The 24,866-nt window shown below is 35.5% G+C and overlaps 1 protein-coding gene across 5 annotated transcripts in view; it reads right to left on the bottom strand.

Moving 5' to 3' along the window:
- Positions 1–955: 955 nt before the first annotated feature.
- LOC131027441 (uncharacterized) overlaps positions 956–24,866 on the bottom strand; it is a 110,134-nt gene continuing 86,223 nt past the window's right edge. For all 5 annotated transcript variants that reach the window (XM_057957503.1, XM_059220120.1, XM_057957504.1 and 2 more), the window contains 4 exons: positions 7,168–7,277; positions 7,020–7,079; positions 1,303–1,446; positions 956–1,220 (listed from right to left, as the gene is read on the bottom strand). In XM_057957503.1, coding sequence (XP_057813486.1) covers positions 1,098–1,220; positions 1,303–1,446; positions 7,020–7,079; positions 7,168–7,277 — 437 coding nt within the window. In that variant the 3' untranslated portion in view covers positions 956–1,097. The remainder of the gene's footprint in view (positions 1,221–1,302; positions 1,447–7,019; positions 7,080–7,167; positions 7,278–24,866) is intronic.

The following is a 24,866-nucleotide window of genomic DNA, read 5'->3' as shown; positions in this document are numbered from 1 at the left end:
TTCAACAAATTATCAAATTATTCATTATTTACCATTAATAAACCTTCTTAGGAGTTGGATAGTTATTTCCTTAATAAAAATATTAGTGCATATATCCATGGCAAGATAGGAATGTCTTTAAGAGATGGGAACGATAACTCCACTAACACAAATATTATGTACACCTTATACACATTGCTAAATAAAGCTTTCATTGTTTTAAGATCCATCCTAAGGGGTTGAGAGTGAGGGGTTGTCCCTCACTACCACTCTACCCCACCTCATTTGGATTAGGGAATGCAATGACAAAAAAATTAGTAGCTTTTTCATTTGTGAATGTAATGACAATTTTCTTAAAGGTTTCAATGAAGGGTGATGTTGTTAGATTTTTGTTTTCCAACTACTTAACATTCTTTCTCTCACCTTTTTCTAAAACATATAACATTATGGAAAAATGTAATATATGAGACGGATTCCATGATTTTGGGCTCTATCCTGAAAAATTGAACCGTCCCAATATCTTTTTGGTTATTATTGGGTTTGTATATGGAGTAGATTTTTTCGTTTATGTTAATCATCACTGGTATGTCGCACACTACAAATCCTTATCTCCACATTAGTCTCTTCATCTCTCCAATTCGTTTAGAATGATTTGGAGGTGTTTTTGTGGGTTTGTGAACGTCTTTGAAGCCTATAGATGGTGGGCTTGGAGTAAACCTCCTTAAATTTTTACGGCTTGAGATTTAGTTATAGTTGTTGTCATTTATAAATCGTCATGCAATTTTTTCAGATTTTAACATTAATATATTTCCTTTTTGGCAAAAAAAAAGCAAAAACATTATAAAGAAAGTGGATTTCCATACAAAACGAAACAAAGCAAAACTATCTTAACAAATTTTAAGGGAAACTAAACTACAACTCTTGTTTCTTCTAATTTTATATATTATTCAATAATTTTATATATAAAATGATCACCTTCAAGTACATTCTAAATATAAATTTTAAAAACTTACTAAAAAATAGCTCGTAACAATAGATTTTACCTCTCTCAATGTAATTGAATATAACCCATAAATAATCTACCACAAATTCAAATTTATTTTGAAAATCTCAATTATTTATACACCTTCATCCATATTTTGGACATCGGACCTCTTATACTCAAGTTTTAGTTGATAAACAACCTTTGAACCCACCTTCACCTTATCACATATCTCTTCTACTATTTGCTTCAAGAATTCCTAGAAAAAAAAACAATCACAATCTCAGCCTTATTAAAATAAAAAAAAATAACTTGCATAATTAATATCCAATATTTATTACCTTAGGTTGTACCGTCTTCACAATAAGATCATTTAGTGCATAGCGTGGTTGCTCTTCAAACAATTGAAATAGTTTATCTTGAAGGTTTGAACGTTCCATCCTCACCTTCTTGTTTTGATGAACTTTAAGTGATGAAGCTTTTCGCTTTAGTTACCATGCAAAAAGAGTCATGATATAGATTTCCTTTACAAAATACTCATTATAATCATCAATATCAAAATTTTAATTATAGTCAAATGTAATACCATATTATAAATTATCATAAATATAAATAAATAAGTTAAAGCTTATTTCAATATAATGATTTAACATAATTATATAACGATATATGATTACTTCTTTGTTGAATTTGATTTAGCTTCATTTCATCTATATTTCCACATATTTGCTAGTGCTAACCATTTATTGCACCTTCACTTGCACATATATTCATACATACTACCTCCTTAAGATCTATAATTTCCTCTCTTGGGTCATACTTTAAAATTTTAAACTTAAATTATCAAGTCTAACTCTTTCCTAGTAGCCATTGGGAGTTAACTTAGTTTACATTTGTGCAACCTATTATTATATCTTGGTATTTAAAAATGTTTATTTGTATAATTAAACACATCAAAAAACTGACTACAAAGAGAAACCATTCTATAAGTATCTTGATTTTGAGCTTGAAAGGAACCCACTTGCATGCTTAAGAATTATGTATTTACACATCCGGATAAGATCATAAAACTAGTCCACCAGGGTCTTGGCATGGCAGAACTCGAAACTAGCAATCTAACAACTTCCTCAAAGGTATTCTTAAATATCATCTTTGCATACAATCAAGTATGAGAGATCACAATAACATAGCATCTGGAAGTCAAGATTCTAGCAAAATAATCATATAGGTTACAAGTCAATCTAGTGTATAAAACCATTCTTGTGATGTTGAGTTCAACCTCAAGGAGCTCATATTCCACCTATTTTTTCAAAGATTATATGAAGCTTGATTCATTCTTTAGATTGAAAATTTTTGTTTCTTATATCACGATAACTAAATTTTAAATGACATCATTTTTCATTGTTGTTCCTAAAAGTAAGTAGAATTCATCCGGTTTCCTTTAATTTTCTAAATATTCATGTATGGCAATTATCAAACTCCACCTCTTAATTTAATTTAGGTTAATTTATGCTTGATTGTTGTTTGCATTTTCTTAACCAACCTAAATTTACGTAAAGGGGTTTTTATTCCCTTATATTTTTGATGAAATTCTCTACTATTACACCCCTAGCATTTGACTAGTGTCATGAATTCATTCCCCTTGGATTTTTTACATTTAATATAATCATGATTTTATCATTCACTTTCAAAATTTCTAGGGTTTTAATTTGCCTTTGTTTGCATATGCTTGTCATCCTTTGATTAGGGTTTTTACATTATTGTATATCTCTTTGCTTGCTCCCACCCACTCTTAGATAATCTATCATTATAGCTCTTTTTAGGTCATTTTTCTTGGTTGATATATGCATGCATATCTTTTTTTATTTTACCATGTTTATATCCTTGATGCTCTTACATATCGCATTTTCAATCATGGATGAAAATGTATTTTCTAGATGGGTGTTGTTTTATTGTGTATTAAATTTACCTCCTTTAGTGAGTTGGTTAAGGATTATCCATTTCTTTTAGATACACTTAGTTCACTTACCCATGAACTTAATCATGATTTTATAGATTATGATAGTGATGAATACATATATAGCATAGAGAATACCTTTTGATACACCTTGTTTGATAAATATGAATCATATGGCCACGCCTCCTTTACCTATTCATGACAATATTACTCCTTATGATGGCATTCTTTTTATATGACAAAGTGATAACCATGCATCTCTACATATATGTTCCTTAGATGGCTTACATTCTCTTCTACACGATGACCACTCTCATACATCACATATTTTCTTTATTGATACCAATATTGTTGAGACATGGACCAACTAGGACTCGAACCTAGGACCTTTCATCACTGTTGGAGTCTCTACCATTGAGCTACTAGCCCCTCTTGGACCAATCCATCGTCGGCCCGGGTGTGGCTTATTTCCAACACCAACACCCCCCCTTAAGCCACACCTCTCATGTGCTTGGGGCTCCTAGCCTGGACCTGGCTTTGATACCATGTTGAGACATGGACCAACTAGGACTCAAACCTAGGACCTTCCATCGATGTTGGAGTGCTCTACCACTGAGCTACTGGCCCCTCTTGGACCAGTCCATCGTCGGCCTGGGTGTGGCTTATTTCCAACACCAACAAATATATCCCATGCTAATACATCTAAGCTAGCTCACCATGTGGATGTTTATGATATTGTTACAACTTTGTATTAATTAAATGATGATAGTATTGTTCTTAGTGAATTACTACATGATGATTATGATAGTTTTACTTGCTATGTCATTCTTTCTTGCTAAATATGATCATATATAGATAATGGTATTTTAATATTTGTTGTGTTTAGATTATCTATGAGTAATACATCTTTGAATGGTTTAATTCATCAATTCTTTTTAATATACACTTAAATAAATTTTGCACATACATGATTTCATTGTTTATTTTTCTAACATAGTGCTCATGAAGGTAATGGAGACTTATGCTTCACCTTTTGAGACCTCCTCTCCTAGTATTCAGATTTATGACATACACACATATAAAAGACTAATTTTCATGCTACCCTTTTACAAACATAATTACAAGATAGTTGGGCATTCACATCAAATATCAAGAAGAGCCCTAATTGTTTCATTATGATTACCAACTTTTCCAACCATTGCACTTAATTTATCTCCTCTACCTAAAATTAAGTCTAAATGGAGAAGGGTGCATGATCAAAGACCATTTGTGAAGAATCTTATGTGATAAAGCCAAATCCTTTGGTGATACCATTAACAATATGGTAGAATTTTGGGCGGTGCTCTTGGGGATAAAATGTGGGCTTGTCATTAATGTTAAACAATTTCATTTAGAAGGAGACTCTTATTACTAAAAATTTCATCTAACAAAATGCAACACCTAATTAGGTTCTTAGTAGATGGCTAAAATTGATCCAAGACATAAGGAAATTTAAAGGTTCTCAGTTATTTGAGGAAGATAGAATTAAGTAGACTGCTCGCCTCCTAGTTAAAATCAATAGTAGAAGATTTGACATCGAAAAGAATCTTTAGTCTCATGGACGTCATTAAAATATTTCATTCATTCATTCAAAGATTTTTGTGTTTCAAACATATACTGGGAAGGCAATAGGAGACTCGATGACTTGTCGAAAAAGCCTACTAAGAGAGTCATGTATGACAGTTTAAACTTGGATAGGGTGGCAATCTCTCATGGAGATCTAGGTGGTGGAGAGGGTATTGGAAGGTAATTAAAGTTTTGATGTGACATCGAGTTGGGACGCTGCTAAACTGGCTCCAAAACCGTGATGTCGTACAATGCAAAACCCTTGTGTTATGCACACAGAATAATTGCAGAATAGGCTCAGAATGACTGCACAACTCGACAGAAACATTGCGACTGATTTTCCCCTTATATACACAGTATAAACCAATTTAATCAGCAGCTTTTTGGAGCCAGTTTAGCCGCAGCCAGGTTGGTGGTACCATCCGTTATGAGGTTGTACTCATGACATTTATTGCCTTTAGTGGATGAATCCACATTTGGATCGAGTGAGGTAAGCCTTGGTTGAGCTGAGAGGGGAAGTACGATGACGTGTTCATTGTTTGACTGGCCAACACATTTGATTCGATATAATTGAGATTATCCCTCGTCTAATGGAGCAAATTGTTGTTCTTCCAGATGGTTTATAAGGTAGATGGTAGATAGAGAAAAAAATGAAGTGATGTGCATTGAGATGGGAGATATTCATTCATGTGATAGTGGGAAGGATATAGGGGAAAGGACCCAGTAGTTGAGCATGTACCAATTGTTGTGAGGGTTGTTGATACCTTTTGTTCCAAAAATTGAACAAATAAAACCTATTGTTTGAAACAAAAAATATCAATTTTTGTTAGGAAATGTACCAAAAAGTTGTTAGGAAATGTACCAATAGTTGTTAAGAAATGTACTAATATTGTAAAAAGTAACCAATCAGGTGATGCCATGTCAGTTGCACAACTATTGGGGTCTCTTTTGCATGCCTATTGGTCTCACTTTTTTTTGGCGTTGTTTTGGACACCTTGGCAAAAAGCATGCTGATGTGGCATCATATTTGATGATGTGGCGCTGAAACCTTAGTTATAAGCAGGGTACTTGCCATGTAAGCTGCTGTAAAAAAATCAAAGTGATTTGAAATTTCCAAGTAGGATTTTGAGAAGCGTGAAGTTAGGGTGCACAACTACTGGGTCCTTTCCCCTATTGGAAGAGGGTTGGGTGTCATTTTTCATTCAAGCATTGCCATTTCAACCTTGTGGTATCGCAACATGGAGACGCCGATCAAGCTCACTTGTAGAAGGAGGCAGATGTCATTCTTGGGAGATGTTTCAAAGAAGAGGCTAAAGAAGGTGTTGATATTCGGTTATGGAGATGGTGATACATGTAGGGAAGAGAATCCTAGGTGAGGAATTCCTTACAATTGTATATTGACATACGGTGAACATTGATATCATCGCTATGTTTGTTGCAATCCTGGTGGATTTTGGTCAGATGAAGGAGATGGTATGTGCTCTATGCAGGAAATTGTTTAATAAATGTTTCTTGAGGGAATTATATGATGTGATGGAGAATATAGATGGGACGAACATGATCCCAATGCTTAAGTATTACTATGTGATAGGTAGATGAGGCAAGGAGGTGAAGTAATTTCCCATCCTCAATCGGGTATATGCCTCGAGAATTGAACATAGATGTGTGTTGGTGAGAAGAAATGCTCTGTTCCTAAAGAAACTTCTAGATCCCTCTAAGGAGGGTGGCGCTGGATGGCTACAGAAATTAACTATAATGTATATGTCTAGTTTTATTTTGGGGGTATGTGAATGATAAAAGCTTTAGGGCAATGTATATGTATATGGCCACACGCCATTTTGGGGGAAGGGTCTTAAGATAATGGGCAATTTTTCCCACCAACTCAACAACCCCCACCAAGAGGATAGTCTCTTTGGGCCCTATAGGAGGGGCTCTAACCCCTACAACCCTTTACATATCTAGAAAACATTTCAATTTAAAGATTATAAGTAATCCAATGCATCAAAATCTAATTATAGGCTATTTGCATGATGTATTCAAACATTTGATCAAAGCCATGCAAAATTAATCCTAAATGAGAAGTTTGACCTAGGATAAATTAATTCTAACAATCTAATAAATTTCCCAAAGATATTCTTAAATATCATCATCCTTATACATGATCATATAAGGTAATGTAGGTTTGTTAAAGTCAACATTGTATTAGGACAATCTCATATACTATAATCAATTTTACACATCAAACTATTCCCATAGTGTTGAAGCTCAATCCTTATGGGCTTAAATTCAATCAACATATATTTTAGAGAAAATATAAAGTTTGAGTCATTATTTAAATGGAAAGAATTCGCTATTTATATATATTTATAAAATTATCTATTTCACTACATTAGTATATTTATATTTCTTTCATAAGAAAAATTGTATTTGTATGTAATTAAATGTACAAAATATTAATTATGAATTAACAAGGTAAAGATAAGAAAAAATGTGTACCGAAGGTATATTGAATATAATTGGTGTAGTTGTAGTTATTTGAGATGTATGGTCCCATTCCTAAATAGGAATTCATAAGAAAGAAGTTAGTTCTAGCAGTTCTAGATAAATTAGATTAAAAAATATTATTAAAATTGGTATATTTTACCTTTATTTTTGGTCCTTTTTGTTTTTTCACATGAAGAAATTGTTGATTAAGTTGGAACTTTTGTTTTGCATCAAACTTTTTGTGTACAATACCATCAATAATGACCTTCCCTATATACACAAACATAATAAACTCATTAGATGTTGAAAAAAATAATGCATTAAACAAAAATTAAGTGTTTTGATGAACAATGGCTATATTTAAAAAATAAGTGTACATTCATAAAAAAGAGTGGGTGGTAGAAGGTACACCATCAGATTATGTATAGATCCAATCCAAATAATTAGATAAAACAACAATACAAACCCACTTAAGTGATGAGAGCTACACCAATAATGGTTGAGGAGACTCGTTATAGTCCAACTTGTCCATACATTAGTGATATTAAAGCAAAAAAGGGACCTAACGATGCAACCAAAACTCACAAGATGAATTTAATTGAAAAGAAAATATAGAAAAGCTCAATAAACTTTATTAATTTTTCTTCATTCCTCATTCTCCTCTAGTTTCTCATGCAAGTTTCTATTTTTTATAATTAATGCATTTCCAACTCTAATTCTTATCTTTAGCTTAGAAGATATATAATATTTCATTACATGAGAGAATATTTCTAGTTAGTTTTTGTTCTTAGAATTTTAAAAGAGAAATAAAAGTATTATTTTTCAAAATTAGTTAGGAGGTAGTGTAGAATGAAATCTTGAGGGAAAATTTAATCTTTCTAAACTAATATGAAAATTATACATTAATGGTTTTACAATTGTGCATAAAAGAATGAATTCTAGTTGTGTGATGTGATTATTGGCATAATATTAAAGGCCAATGTCATAACTAAGGAGACATAGGTTTCCATGGGATAGCCAACATTGTGCACATTGCCTTGTATACTTTACATGGCAAAAAAGACTTTCATTGGAGGTATCACAATATATAACTCAATATTAAGGGAGTGACTTTTAGGTTATGGAAATGGAGGTAGCTTACTAAAATCCTACACTATAGGAATAATGGTGCTAAATACTCAAGTTCACATAGGAAAAAAATTATAGAAGTAATGATACCAATTTTGAGGTTACAACAAGTGCATGGAAGAAGTAGAAAATATAAGATGAATGAAGGATAAGAAAGTGAAAGTTCAACCCATAAGCCAATAGACCACCACACAACATACATGTTTGATGAAGGGCTACTCCACCAAACACATAGTATGGAACAATAAGAGAGATGAACTAGACAAATACAAGAGGGAAATAAATAACCGATTTATATTATTTCCATGAAAATGAATTCAGTACGATTTCTTATTATGAGGAAATCTAATTCTATCAAGAAAAAAGTTGCAAGATAGAGCTACAATATGCACTACTAAACTATTCTCTATGACTCACATTTAACCCCTTTATCCTAGAAAGTATAAATGCAATGGGAACCATAAATTTCAATCCAATTGTTAGATTTTCAATCATTATATATCATTGGAAAGCTCGAGAAGAAATCTAGGATGCCAAATTTTGCCCAACTTTCAATTTTATAAGGCTTCTAAGGGCCTCAATTTTGAATTTGAAACTATATTGGATATATTTCTCAAATCAAAAACTTCTCTCAAAGGTTACATTATGTTGAGATGATTATTTCACCATCCTTGGGGTAGTTCATACAAGCACAAATGCCAACTTACAAAAATAGTAACCTTGTCATTTTAGCCTTTATTGTTAAAAAAAAATTTTAAAAAAATTGGGTGATACAAGATTGCTCTTACACCTTGGATGCTCTTACATCAATATTGGTCCATAAGTTGGGAGCCCACTTTAATAAGAATTATATTGATTAAATATGAATATTTTCAATAGATATTGTCTATCAAAGCTCATTCCTCAAGAAGTGCCACTTAATAATTCATAGGATGAATTGCTAGAAGATCACAATTCCAATGGTGATGTTAAATGGATTGAAAAAACTATACAAGAATATAAATTTAAGAGATTAACAAGGCCTACATATTTCACATATAAAACTAAATGATCTCACTACCTTACTTTGTGCCACACTTGTTGAATGAAATCTAATGTGCATGATTTGCAATCTACTTGCAAGGTAATGGAAGATAAATTCATAGGTCTAAAGGATAAAGAATATGATATAGAAGTGAATATATTAGATGTCACACAAACATTAGAGGGTTGTACGAACACCTATTCCAAAGGGAAACAATAAATGTATAGATCTTTAGCATCACACCTAAGGTTACCAATCTTTTCTCAATTGGCACTTAAGTTGTTCAAGTCAATATTTTTTATTGTGTTTTAGACTTTTCTTTACAAAGTGTTTTAATAATTACACATTATTTATGTTAGAATTTTTTTTGTCAAAATTAGAATAATTTTAATATATAAATACAGTATCAATATTAGAATAGATATAATAATGCGAAAAATAGAAAAAATGTGTGATATATGATATGAATCCTCAAAGAATATATTTTGAGTGTAGATTATATATTAAGATAGGAATATTAACTAGATATAAGATACACAAAACATTGATTAAAGATATAAAAAATAATGCTTTAGAGGAATCATAGAATAGATTGATTAAATGCTAGGGATAAGTGGTTCTATCTATAAGCACAACTAGGGAAAATCATTCTTTCCACCATCTTACCTAATCTTAATTTTTCTGACCTCGAGATGACTAAATAGTTGCTACATAACTGAACATTCGAGTTTTGGAAGGATAGTGACAGGCTATGTTGATATATGTAAGACCTTGCCTCATAAAGGATTAATACAACCCCAATTGCTATATACACCCTAGTTAGTTGGATCAAAGATTGTGGATAAAGTGGTTGTGGCCATCATAATGGGTATATTTCTATTGTCATCAATAAACATACTATAGTTATGTGTGTCTCGTCTTCGATTATGATGAAATTGAACTAGCTTTATGAATGATTGGCATATGGGACCAATAGCTCTTGTATCTTATTTTGGCATTACGATGATTCACCTTTTTTATTGATAAAGATGTATGCATGTATGAGTTATTGGACATGACTTTCGGAATTATAAGTGGATTTGTTGTGCCATATTGGAACCGATGAGTAAATAGTTCACAAGAAATATTATGAGAGTTTGACTAACAACTAATATGAATTGCCATGGTGATCTAACTATGCTTATGGTTGTATTGTGTAGGAAAGAAAAAGTTGAAATAGGAGAAAGGAGAAACATTAATAACAAATAAAACACCTCTTGAGAAGTTATTGGTGTAACCCCTTTTTGACTTGGAAGGAAATGCAAGATTATTATGTTGAAGTGATTGTGTTTATGTGTTTTAATATTATGGATCAAGTTTAAATGTGTTTGAGAGGGTATCTAACTGCAAGCCATGTGTTGTAAGTGGGGTTGGAGTTGTTTAACAAATCAAACACCTCTTGAGAAGTTATTAGTGCAACCCCTTTTTGACCTAGAAGGAAATGTAGGATTATTATGTCAAAATGATTGTGTTTATGGATTTTAATATTGTGGATCAAGTTTAATTGTGTTTGAGAGGGTATTTAATTGTAAGTCATGTGTTGTAAGTCGGGTTAGAGTTGGTGAGCCTTAGTTAAGTTTAAAATTAGATAGATTCTTGAATGGACCTTAAAAGGGTGGTGTTTAGTCAACTTGCTTGGTTTTTAAGGAAAAATTGACGCTTGGAACCCATGCCTATGGGATAGGGACCTTTTTGACATGTGGTATTGCCTTTGGGGTATGATAAGACCCTTCAGAAGTCCACATTTATGAATGTGACAATTTTGAAGTGTAGGGGGCTTGTAAAAGGAGACTTATCACTCCCCAAAGTTCATTCATGATGTTGGAATTGGCAACAAGGCTCACACATGTGTGAACAACCTTGTAATAGGTGTTGAAAAGAGTGTACAAGTACACCCCACACCTCCCAAGGCCTCACACATGTGTGGGAACTTGTGGTCCGAGAGTTGGTTTTGAAATTCCTTTATATCTTTGTGAGACTCGTAATTTGGGCAATTTCCCACTTCTCCTTCTAGAGAACTATTGTTGTGTTGGAAAGGAGGGAGAGAGGAAGAAGAAAGAAGGAATCTTACATTATGGAGTAGAGATATCAATCTTGGTATGAAGTTGTAGAAAGGAGGCTTATCCCGGTGAAATATTTGAAGAGATAAGTCTTCTCTTCCCATGCATAAGTTTAGCATGGTGTTTTTCTTTGTGTTTATGTTGCAAGAAAGATTGATTCGTGAAGATGGTTTAATAGTGTGCTTGGTGTAGTTGGTATATAGTATATGTGTATAAGTCTTTTTCATTAGAAACTATGATTATATGGTAGTCTATTCCTTGGGAGTATGGCCAGAGCCCATGAGGCTTCATGATGCCATTAAGGTTGGAAGGAGAACAAGCCTTTTGTTGTTCCACTTTTTGCAAAACTCTATCGAGGATCACTTGGTTATTTTGAAATGTTATCTTAGGAGTCATTTCCTTGTATATTGGTTGAAAGTTTCATTAGAGCAAGTCTTATTCCATTGGCATGCCCTTTTCGGGATTCTCCTACTCTTGTAATATATTATTCAATGATCTAATAGATTACAATTCTATGACGTCGAATTATTACTATATAATGAAAGTACTATGGTAACATGTGAGTTACTCTTGCCATTTAGAAAAAGGAATTATAATAAGATTTATTTTCTATCTTCATTAAAGAAGTTGGATTTTTCTTATAGAAGCAAGTAATGTATTATATTGAGGAAATAATAAAAGAAAAAAGGTGTTTTTTTAGACATAATAGAAAGAATAAAATGTATTTACCTTAGTTACTAAATAAATAAATAAAAGATATGATCTTTAATTACTTTTATTTCATGACAAAATAAAATAAAGTTTAATTACCTTGTCTATCTTTAGATACACAATAAGATATACAAGAATTTTTAACATGTCATTAATTACTTGCATTTCAAGATAAGATAACCTAAAATGTATTTACATTGATTGTCTTTAATTACTATACAAGAAAGCAAAGAAAGTAAAATAATTTTATTGTCCTTGGTTACCTTTGTTTCATTGTCAATAAAATAGATTGTATTTACCCTAATTGCTTTTAGTTACTAGAAAGAATAAAAATCCCTCACGACAACTCTTAGCGAATCCACCTCCCTTTAAGACTCTGCAATGCCACTAATTAATGAATAGTAAAGTTTAATTAACCATCCTTCTTTACACACGGATACATATAGCTCAAAGATCACAGTGTAGTGATCTGCAAGAATATATCAGTGTAGTGATATACAAACATTAATGCACTAGATGTATGAAATCGATGACTATGTATTTGATAAAATTGTAGCTGTTAAAGTGATCTGAAATGATCCTTTTCATCAGTTCACAAGCCTATTTAATGGCAGTTCGAGGTCCTGCCGTAGCGTTTTCATATGAGAAGTCGATCCCCTTCAATTTGAATATAACCTTGTAGTTAAGCTTTCTCAAACATATTGTAAAGCGGAAAATCGCGGTCGAACCCTAGTTGTTCTCCCCTCTTCTGACTCCAAGGAGAGAGAAGGGAGGTTCGCTAGGATTCGATGGGTTTTCACTTAGGGGGAAGACTTTACATTCAAAAGAGGGGTTGAAACTCATAAGATTCAATCCCACACAATGTAAGATTGGATGCTAAATGAATTTCAAGGGTTAGGAAAGCAAGGCTACCCTCTTTTGTAAAGAATGTGCATAGAAGAATTAAGCTAAGCATGCATAGAAAGTGACAAAGATTCGCTTATAAACTGAGTTTAGGTTATAGGATGAAGTTGCGGACCTGGAATTAGCAGTAAAATGTCGATACGGCGTTGTCCTGCAAATTTGAGCAAAAGTTGTCGGGACGATGGCGCCCGGCGCCACGGTCCTCCGAAAAATCCGTCAAACGAAGGGGGATCGGTTCGTCTCTGCACAAGGATTCCAGATCTTCAATCTCAGCCGCGTACCTGCAACCTACACACAGAAAAGCGAAGACGATTGGGGGGTTAGGGATTAGGGGTTTGCCTTTAGGTCAAACCCCGGTTTTGGAATTAACCAAGAAATGAGCAAGAGCTGTAAATGTAAATGACTGTAATGTAAACAAGTACTAATACCTTGTTCTAAGGATGTTGGTATCCTTATGTGCAAAGGTTTAGATGTTGTATGTTGTATGTTGTAGCATGAAGTAGGTGATCTCCTCTTCAATGGTTGAATCCTTGTCTTGAATGCAACACTTAGCCTTGAATGGAGATTTGAAATGATCAATTGCTTGAAGGAATGCTTGAATGCTTGAATGCTTGAGTATAATTTCCACGCCTTTTCCATCATATCGAATGAAAGAGGAAAATGTAGTTTATATACTTGTCAATTAGGGCTGATAGACTGATTTTCCCGACCTTAGGCCGACCAGGGAAGTATATTTCCAAATTGCAATCAAAAAGACCCGATATCACTTAGGAGACCGGGCCCAAAATAGGACCCAGGGACCAGGGCGCTGGGCGCCCTGGTCCCACCTCCGGGACAGCGGGGTGCAAGGAGGTTCAGGCCAATGGTGCTTGAAAAATGCAGTTTTTGGTGTCGTGAGCAAGTTTTGGGGTCTCCATTCAGGTTGCGTGTTGCGTCGCCATCGTGAAGACCAAAATGCAGTCGAAATTGCAAGTGTCGCAATTTTAGGACGCTACATTTAGCCCCCACTTTAGCGGGAGTATGTATGCTCATACTTCCGGTAAAGTACAAGGAAACAATATTGAAAGACTTTCACCACGTCAAGGAGGCAAGATACACCAAGCCCCCAGTGGACTAAGGATCTTACGACTTCGATTGACAAAGTAAAAGGGAAGATCACGAGGGAGAACCATGACTGTCAGTAGTAAGGTTCCCTCACTATGAGTCATGTAAGAGAAATACCGAAAATTTTCAAGGCAAAGCTAAGTTCTCCAAGAAATTTTCAAGTATCGTGAAGGGATAGTCAGGGTGTATGCCCCCCTACGTTAAAGCGATCGCACGCACCTCAACGGGGGTGATTGTTTTAACGTAGTGATACACATAAGAAATGAGAAAAGAAAGGAGCGCGTTATCGCAAGGATTTAGCCCCCAAGTGTGAGATAAACCCAAGGATAATAGACACAAAACACAAAGCACGAGGTGACTTCGCTTTCCTCGGGGTCAGTATGCTGTATGATAAGTCATGTATATATCATATGTATGTATGCATAATTGTTCTTCATTCCCCAATCAAGGAAGGTCACCTAGAAGAAGGGAACACATGTGTCTTTTGGGTCAACATGAGAGAGACCGAAAGATCTCAATGCTTTGCATCGTCCTCAAGTAGACAACACCAAGGACAACAAATAGAAGAATGAGAATAACATATAGAAGAAGTAACGAAAGAGAGGAGGAAAGAATCTGCTATGCTAATGTAACTAGTCTAGCACGTCATCTACCCCCCGATCTTGCTGATCAATGTTTCGGGAAGGCAGGGAACACGCTAGAGGAGGAACATCCAACACAGCAGATGGAGCTATCACAAGATCCAAACAAGGGCTATGTTCATGTTCCGAGCCACATTGTTCTTGTCTAGGAGCTAGGATAAGTGCTTTAGAAAATTCATTAGATAAATGGTTATCAACATCAACAAGTTCATATTCACTATCAGACGCAAGAGGAGTAACATTTTCATCATGAATAACATTTTCATCTATATCATCATCAAGATTTATAAAAATAGGATCTTTAACTCGCGCACCATCATGCATCTTATGTTTAGGAGATTTAGGCTCAATATCCGGCTGAGGAGAAAATGGAATAATGCTTGTTGAAGGTGTTTTTGGAGATTGTAAAGTTTGAGAAGCAGCTGCTTGAGCCCTAAGACGACGCTTTCGTCGGCGTTCTCGTGCAGAACGATTACGTCTAGTCTTAGTAGGAAGTGTAGAAGATTGAGGAGGAGGAATGTTCTCATCCTTAGCACTTGGGTGTTTAGGTTGTGGTCTCTTAGGCTGGATAATAGGAGAAGAAGAAGGTCTCTTTTCTCTATAAAAGGCAGGAGGAGGAACTGCTCCATATAAAGGAGGAATTTTTGGTTTAGGGAGAAGACCAAGTCCATCATGACGAGGAGGTATAGATCTACTCTTAGAAGATTTATCAGGCATAGACATAGTCACATCCATGGGGACGGGTTGGGAATCTTCTTGAGGAAAGACATTAGTTTTATCTTTCAAAGGAAGAATTTCCTTCTCAAGAATGATAGGAATGTCAAGTTTAGGTGTTCTAGGTTCACTTAGAGATAAGATCATATCTGTTTTCCACTTTTGATAAGATTTGAAAAGATGATCACTTCGCGGGGGAAGAGATTGGAATTGTTTAGGCCAAAAGTAATCAATAGGAACACTAGAAGTTCTTTCAGCTGGTTTAAAGAGACTATGATTGACAGTAACAACTTCACCATTATGGGGAAATTTCAAACACTTATGTATAGGAGAAGCAATAGCCTTCATGGAAGATAGCCAAGGATAGCCAAGCTTCACACGAAATTGTTCGGAAGAAGGAATAATAGCAAAGTTCACATCAAGAGATTTATTATGGACCTCAATAGGCAATGTAATAGAACCAATTGCAGGAGAAGAAAATGCATCAAATAATTTCACAATCACATCTGTTTTGTCATAGATCACTTGATTCAATTGCAAAGTAAAAAGAAATTCTTCAGTAATAACATTAACCATGCACGAAGGATCAATAAGCACTCCACGGCAAGGTGTATTCTTGACTTTTGCAACTATGTATAAAGGACCATCAGGTGCTCTAATGGTTTCACTAGAATCAAATGTGATGGAAGGTTCTTTAGGGATTTCTTGTTGCTCGACAAAGTTAATCACATTCGGAGTCATAGACACAAGATCATCAGATGAAAGAGAGGAATCATTAGCCTCAATTGCATTAGAGGTATGAGAAGGTAATGGATCAGTGAAAATCTGAAGATTTTGGTTAGGAGGAGCTACAGATGTGTTGCCTTTATCATTCACTCCAGAAACAGAAATAGTATTATTATCAATCAAATCCTGAATTTTACCCTTTAAAGAAAAACATTTTTCAGTATCATGACCAGGCTGACGATGAAAATGACAAAAAGCTTTGTGATCAAAATAAGGTGAAGTAATCTTTGCAGGATCAATTTGTCGTACAGGAGGAAGAGTAAGCACATTTTGTCCCAATAACTTATTCATAATATCATGCAATGATTCATTCAAAGGAGTATACTTTCTTTCTTTCCTGAAAAATTTAGAAATAGGAGGCACACCTGATGCTGCATTCACATTGTTGTTGATGATGTTTTCATTGAATTTGATGGAATCTCTGTTCGGTTTAATCTTCCCAAATGGTTGTTGACTGCTATCACCCTTATCACTCGGAGCCATAGGATGTGATTGTTCCATTTGACTCACAGTCAGTTGATAATTGTGAAGAGTGGCACACAACTGTTGGAAAGAAGTAAACTCAGAAAACAGAAGTTTGTCTCGAATATCTTTTTGCAAATTAGAAATAAAGATTCTTTGAATATCATTATCAGGCACTGGAAAAGAAATTTGAGCATACAAATGCTTATATCTACCAATAAAATCAGTCACTTTTTCTTTAACACCTTGTTTACAATGCATTAAATCAATCAAAGTAACTTTAGGACTTATATTGTTTTGAAATTGTTGAATGAAAGCATTTGCAAGTTGTTCGAAAGAAGTAATAGAATAAGAAGGCAATGAGCAATACCATTGTAGGGCTTTGTCTCCTAATGTTCTAGTGAATAGTTTCGCAAGCAACCTTGAGTCATAAGCAAAATCAGTACAAATTGTTTGAAAAGTCTTAACATGTGTTAGAGGATCTCCTTTACCATTATAAAGCTCCAAATGTGGGATTTCAACATGTTTAGGAGGGATAGCTCGAACAATATCAAGAGAAAGTGGGCTCGCAGCATCAAATGTGGGCACACTAAACTTAGATTGATTCATAGAGGCAATTTGTTGCTGTAAAGAAGAGACAGTTTGTGCAAGATTGTTAATGGTCGCTTCAGTCGAAGAGTTCATATTAGGTGTGTTAGATTGAGATGGAGGTGTGATGTTATTGAAAGAAGGTAAAGAGTAAGGTGGTGGGACCCTATGATAGTCAACCATAGGGGATGATTGGATAGGAGGAACACTACAAGGAGGAATGGAATGGTTAAATGAATTGCCCCCTTGCGTCATGTTCATTTGTGAATATGTAATAGGAACATTCATTGAAGGAATGTACGAAGAAGTTGGATTGAATGAAGGAAGAGGATTAATTGAAGAAGAGGGAGGATTACCCCCATGACTAGTGATCACAGGAGGAATGTCTTGTATAGAGGTAGCCATGATGTTTGATGTAAAGGTAGGTATACTAGCAATAGTAGTTGTCAAAGGAATAGAATGATTGACTTGTGTAGGAGGTTGTGTATAACCTAAAGATTCAGCACAACTCTTCATAGGCATCATATTCGAATCCACAATATGTGTGATACCACGTAAAACATCAATTCCATTCTTATCACTTTGAAGCATGCGTTTTAGACCCTCAATTAAAGGAAGAGCTTGACTATCGGGATACTCATGAGACATCCATTGGTGAAAATCGTCAAATTGGTTATCCAATTTCGAAAGTTGTTCAATGGAAACTTCATGGGGAGCTTCTTCATCATTAGGAGGATTAGAGGAATTACCCATATCCTCGTTAAAAAGGCTACTCAAATTAGGTTCCATCTCTTCGGTAGTTAAACCTCGGAAGGACTTAATTCTACGGCTTCGTCTAACGGGAATAGTGTAAGTAGGGCTTACTGTTGTAAAACTCATGCACTAGAGAGAGAGAAAAGATTTTGATCTTAGAGGTAGCAATTTTCAGTAAAACCAGCCAATCTTCCAGATTTAAGCTGTTAAATACAATCACAACAGTCTCCCGAAATTTCGGAAAAAATGTCCGGGACCGTGGCGCTCGGAGTGCAACACGGTCCTTGCAATTTTTTTCGAAATTTGCAGGGATGAAAGGTATGATGATTTTAGAGCTAATCTGAAAAAATTGAGGGATTTTACGATCTGTAGATAGGCCAAATTAAAGTTGCAAATTCAAAATTGAACCCTATCAAGATTGTCGAAAAATGCAAAATTTGAATTTTTGAAAAAGAGAGGGAAACTGAAATTTTGAATTTTATGATTTTAGAGGGAATGTCAAAAGCAATGCAAATTTTGAAAATTAAAAATTGACTCAATTTCACGCAAAATTCAATTTTGAAAGCGGAAATCAAAGTTGTTGTAATTAAGCACTTAATTTCAAAAGTCATAAATTGCAAGAATTTGAATAAAGCACTGAAATTTCGAATGAATGTAGACACACTTTTCAGATTTAGGACAGTAAGAACATAATTTTGACACAAAATTTTAATTTTGACAATTTTTGAATGATTAGGAGCCTTAGACCAAGCAATCGCAAGACCAACTTTGACTGTAATTTTGAAGGTGTTATAATTGATAAAATCAGCCAAAATTCTGGATTTTAGCAGAAAAACACAGTAAAATGTCGCTCCCGAAATTTCGGAAAAAATGTCGGGGACGATGGCGCTCGGAGTGCAACACGGTCCTCGCAACTTTTTTCCAAATTTTCAGGGATGAAGGATAATGTGATTTTATTGCAGAATCCAAAGTTACAGCTGATTTGGAGATGTTTTGATCAGTGAAATTGTCAGACAAAGGTTGAATCAAGAGGGTTTCAAAAATTAGGGTTTTGACTTTTAACCACTTAATTTTCAACATTAAAGTACAGACATGAATTGATAATTTGTAATAGAAGGGCAGATCTGAAACAAACATTAACAATTAAACATTTCGCAAGTTCAATGTTCAAAAAGAAAATTTAGGGTTTTTATGCAATCACCTCTAAAATTTTGCAAAAGATCAAACATGGAAATGTAATCAACTTTTCAGATCTAAGCATGAAAAATCAGAAAGGATGTTCACGTCGGGTTCACCAAAATGTAAAGCGGAAAATCGCGGTCGAACCCTAGTTGTTCTCCCCTCTTCTGACTCCGAGGAGAGAGAAGGGAGGTTCGCTAGGATTCGATGGGTTTTCACTTAGGGGGAAGACTTTACATTCAAAAGAGGGGTTGAAACTCATAAGATTCAATCCCACACAATGTAAGATTGGATGCTAAATGAATTTCAAGGGTTAGGAAAGCAAGGCTACCCTCTTTTGTAAAGAATGTGCATAGAAGAATTAAGCTAAGCATGCATAGAAAGTGACAAAGATTCGCTTATAAACTGAGTTTAGGTTATAGGATGAAGCTGCGGACCTGGAATTAGCAGTAAAATGTCGATACGGCGCTGTCCTGCAAATTTGAGCAAAAGTTGTCGGGACGATGGCGCCCGGCGCCACGGTCCTCCGAAAAATCCGTCAAACGAAGGGGGATCGGTTCGTCTCTGCACAAGGATTCCAGATCTTCAATCTCAGCCGCGTACCTGCAACCTACACACAGAAAAGCGAAGACGATTGGGGGGTTAGGGATTAGGGGTTTGCCTTTAGGTCAAACCCCGGTTTTGGAATTAACCAAGAAATGAGCAAGAGCTGTAAATGTAAATGACTGTAATGTAAACAAGTACTAATACCTTGTTCTAAGGATGTTGGTATCCTTATGTGCAAAGGTTTAGATGTTGTATGTTGTATGTTGTAGCATGAAGTAGGTGATCTCCTCTTCAATGGTTGAATCCTTGTCTTGAATGCAACACTTAGCCTTGAATGGAGATTTGAAATGATCAATTGCTTGAAGGAATGCTTGAATGCTTGAATGCTTGAGTATAATTTCCACGCCTTTTCCATCATATCGAATGAAAGAGGAAAATGTAGTTTATATACTTGTCAATTAGGGCTGATAGACTGATTTTCCCGACCTTAGGCCGACCAGGGAAGTATATTTCCAAATTGCAATCAAAAAGACCCGATATCACTTAGGAGACCGGGCCCAAAATAGGACCCAGGGACCAGGGCGTTGGGCGCCATGGTCCTGGAGGACCAGGGCGCTGGGCGCCCTGGTCCAGAGGGACCAAGGCGCTGGGCGCTCTGGTCCCACCTCCGGGACAGCGGGGTGCAAGGAGGTTCAGGCCAATGGTGCTTGAAAAATGCAGTTTTTGGTGTCGTGAGCAAGTTTTGGGGTCTCCATTCAGGTTGCGTGTTGCATCGCCATCGTGAAGACCAAAATGCAGTCGAAATTGCAAGTGTCGCAATTTTAGGACGCTACACATATATATATATATATATATATATATATGGAGTAAACCATATATGCAAACACAAATACCATACTTACAGATCTAAGAATTAAATGACTACTAATTCTAGAGTAGTGCATAATGGCGCTATGATCCTACGGGTGGGTCTTTGCTAATAAGAGCACAATCCATTGTGCTCTTTGATGTGAGAGTGGCCATACTAACCAGATTATCTCTGTGAGAATCCTTATGCCTATGAAGTCTCCATGGGTAACCTTATAATAATACAATAATCTGCTGCATGAGAACAAGTTTTCTTATACAGCCACAAGGCGTATTTCAATAAAGAGAGTCATTCTATCTTTGCCTATTTATTAATTGATGTCGGCATATCTCTGCTCCTTTCCAGGGATGTGGTTCTTATGGTTAGGGATAGGCCTTGCACTCAACTGTTGGATTATGAGAGCCTCCCCTTTCGTTTCCGAAGGTGCTTCTCAACGGGTCACTTAGCTTCGGATTGTTCTCCCTCTTGCCGTAGAGGTGCTACTACTTGGTGGAAGGACGCTACTGAAGATCATTTGACAATCAATGCTTCTGACTCTGTTTCCGTTGATTCCTCTCAGGAGGACAATGTTGTTGATGTCCATGAAGTCCCAACTCCAATGGCTCCAACTTTGGATTCAACTCATGTCGCCTTCGACTTGCAGCTCCGCTCCACATCTTCTTCTTTTTCTCCTGAAGCCACTCCTCTGCAACAGTCTACTGTTGTTCTGCAGCAGTCGGCTGTTGCATCGTTGTTGCACTCCCTCGAACATTCTAATGGTATCCAAGGAAGGACCTTACCACTTGATCACTCTCTTGATGGTCCCAAGGACAGTATTGCCTGGACTGTTGTTTGTCGCAGGCGAAGGGGGAAATTTTCCCTGCCCCCCCAAACCCCTTCTGGTGCGGGTGTCCCTAGCCCTCCTTGAGTTGGGTCTGGGTTGTTGTTGAATTGTAAGGTTTTGTTGTTGCAATTGTATTATTGATAGTCTCTAACTATGTAAAGGGTCGGCGGCCTAGTTATCGCTTCTTTTTTAATCAAAAACAAAGAGAGTCAAATAAAATATGGTATATAATTCCTACGTCTACCATAGAAGTCAAACACAAATTAACCAGGCCTATTATGATGCTAGCCATGTTTTTTTGGAACGGTTTTAAATCACACATTAAAGCTTACACTTTTAAATTTAAAAAGTTTTAAACATTTAGAGTTACTGATATTTTCTAAGCTTAATATGTTGCTTAATGTGTGTGATCACACTAAAAATACATTTCTGGACTTTAAGTATTAAACACTCAGAGTTGACTAACATTTTCTAAACTTAATATGTTGCTTAATGTGTGTGGTTTAAGCCTGACCTTTTTTTGACATTAGAATAAAATAAAATCAATTGAAATAGTGTAACAGTATGGGGTTTGGATTTGGCCCTGAAGATAAGTGTTGTTGCGCTCCCAAGATCCATCGATCAGCGTACGTAGCTTGTTTAGGCTAATTTGGATTTTTTGTTTTTTGTTTTATCTATTCATTCAAATCAAGCATGTTCTAGATGCAGTTTTTTTTTTTAAGGATAGCTTGCCTGTATAGTCTGGATAGTTTTTTAAAGCTTTAATTAGTTTTGTTTTTTCTATAAACATTGCATGCTCTGCTTTTAACGCAGAGTTCTATTTTTTTTCTTCATTGGAATTGTTTTTGTATAGGTCCTAAAATCTTTATATAGCTCTCTGTATTAATTGTGTAAACAGCAATAAGAAAACTGTTTTTTGTATCAGACTGCAATTTCTTATTTGTGTTAATCAGTTGGCTTGAGGAGCAGAGGTATTTTTTCAGATTCTACTATTGGTGCATCAAAATGATGACCTTTTTGACAGGGAAAGATTTATGGGAGATTGTTGAATCAAGTTATACAGAGCCATCTGATTGGAATGCCCTTTCTGCCAATGATAGAACAGCCAAGAAGGAGGCTAAGAAGAAGAATGCTCAAGCCTTATTTCACATCTTGATAAGAGTTTATTTCCAATCATTGTAGGAGGCTAAGAGTTTATGCCTGGAAGACTCTAAAAGAAGCTTACCAAGGCAGTGATAAAATTAAAGTTGTCAAGCTCTAGACATTGAAGAGAGATTTTGAACATTTGAAGATGCAAGAGGCTGAAAATATAAGCGAATATTGTGTCAGAGTCAAAGATGTGGTCACTAAAATGGCTACACTTAGGGAAATTGTAAGCAATAAAGTTTTGATAAAAAAAAAAGGTGTTGAGATCTTTGACACCCAGATGGAATCATGTTGCCATAATCATTGAGGAAAGCAAGGATTTGACAACCCTTGAGTTTGATCAATTGGTTGGATCCTTGATGTCTCATGAAGAAAGATTGAAAGATTAGTTTGAAGGTTTAGAGAAAGCGTTTTCCTCCAAATTACAAATCTCAAAGAATGATGATCCCAACAGCAATAGTACCACAAGAAACCAAGGCCAAGGTAAAGGGCAAAGCCAAAATTTCTCAAGAGGAAACAGAGGCAGAGGTGACTCAAGAGGAAGAGGTGGTTCCAGAGGAAGAGGTAGAAGCAGATTTGATAAGAGAAATGTTCGATGTTACCATTGTAACCAGTATGGCCACTTTGAAAGAGAATGCAGATTGAAAGAAGGTAATAAAAGTACTAACTATGCTCAAGAAAGTAGTGGAAATCCTCCTGATCACCTATTCCTATCTTATGTGAAAGGTGAAAATACTAGTAAAGATGTTTGGTACCTAAATTCTGGATGCTCTAACCATATGACAGGGAATGAGAAGTTGTTTTCAACAAAGGATGAAAGTTTTAAATCCAAGGTTCAACTTGGTGATGATAAATCATTGGAGGTTGCAGCAAAAGGAGGTATGGAAATTCGCACAAAAGGAGGTATAAAGAGTATTCATGATATTTATTATACTCCACAATTCAAGCATAATTTGTCAAGTGTTGGGTAGCTATGTGAGAAAAACTATAAAGTTGTTTTTTAGAATAAGACATGTACTATCTATGATAAGAATCAGAGCAATAGGGTGATCATTGTTGTACCTATGACAAGAAATGGGATGTTCCCCTTGAAGTTTGGTGAACATAACAGTAGTTTGGAAAATATGGCACATGAGGATTCAAGTTGGTTATGGCATCTCAGGTATGGACATTTAAATTTTCACAGTTTGAAGCTTCTAACCTCGCATGCATTAGTTTCTAGTTTGCCCAATGTTGAGGAGCATAAGGAGGTTTGTGAAGGATGTGCTAAAGCCAAACATGCAAGGGAAAAGTTTCCAAAGGGCAATGCATGGAGAGCCCATTACCCACTTCAGCTTATTCATTCAGATATATGTGGTCCTATGCAAATTAAGAGTTTGGGTAAATCATCATATTTCATCACTTTTATTGATGATTACTCACGAAATTATTGGGTATATTTTTTGAAGGCCAAAGATGAAGCCTTGGATACATTCAAGAAGTTGAAAGCCCTTGTGGAAAATGAGAAAGGGTACAAAATCAAATGTTTGAGGACTGATTGTGGAGGAGAATTTTGTTCGAAGGCTTTCTAGAGTTATTGTGATGTAAATGGCATCAGGAGGCATCTTACTACCGCATACACACCTCAACAGAATGGAGTAGCTGAAAGGAAGAATCGTACAGTGGTTGAAATGGCAAGGTGCATGTTACAAACCAAGGGATTGAGCAATTCTTATTGGGGAGATGCAATTGTTACAGCAATAAACATCCTTAATCGGAGTCCCACTAGTGCAGTCGAGAAGATGACTCCTTATGAAGCTTGGTATGAGAAAAAGCCTAATGTTAATCATTTCAAAGTTTTTGGTTGTTTGGCTTATGTGCATGTTCCTTATCAGAATAGACAAAAGTTAGATGCCAAAAGTGAGTCATATATTTTTATTGGACATAGTGAGAAAAGTAGGGCTTATAGATTGTATAATCCCATCACTAACAAGATTATTATCTCAAGAGCTGTAATTTTTTATGAAGGGGAGTTTATGGTCATCAAAAAGGCCATGTTGAAAAACCAAAATCTGTTTTGAATGATGTTAGTGAGCAGCCCACTAATGATTATGTTGCAAATGATATGAGTCCACCAAGTAGCCCCCCATCTAGTTCTTCAAGTCCAAGATCAATTTCAAGTGCAAGTCCACATTCAAGTCCTAGTTCTACAAGGAAGGTAAGAAGATTGAGTGATATTTATCAGAGGAGTACAAATCAAGTACATGAAGAAAACCCAATAGGTGAGACTGTGAATTTTGCTTTATTAGCCTAGGTTGATATTGAACCATCATGTTTTGAAGATGCATGTACTAATGAAGTTTGGGTGCAAGCAATGAAAGAAGAGATAGATTCCATACATAAGA

The sequence above is a fragment of the Cryptomeria japonica genome, chromosome 4 (assembly GCF_030272615.1).
Source record: "Cryptomeria japonica chromosome 4, Sugi_1.0, whole genome shotgun sequence".
NCBI classification, from domain to species: domain Eukaryota; kingdom Viridiplantae; phylum Streptophyta; class Pinopsida; order Cupressales; family Cupressaceae; genus Cryptomeria; species Cryptomeria japonica.
This window is presented reverse-complemented; position numbering and strand designations above follow the sequence as displayed.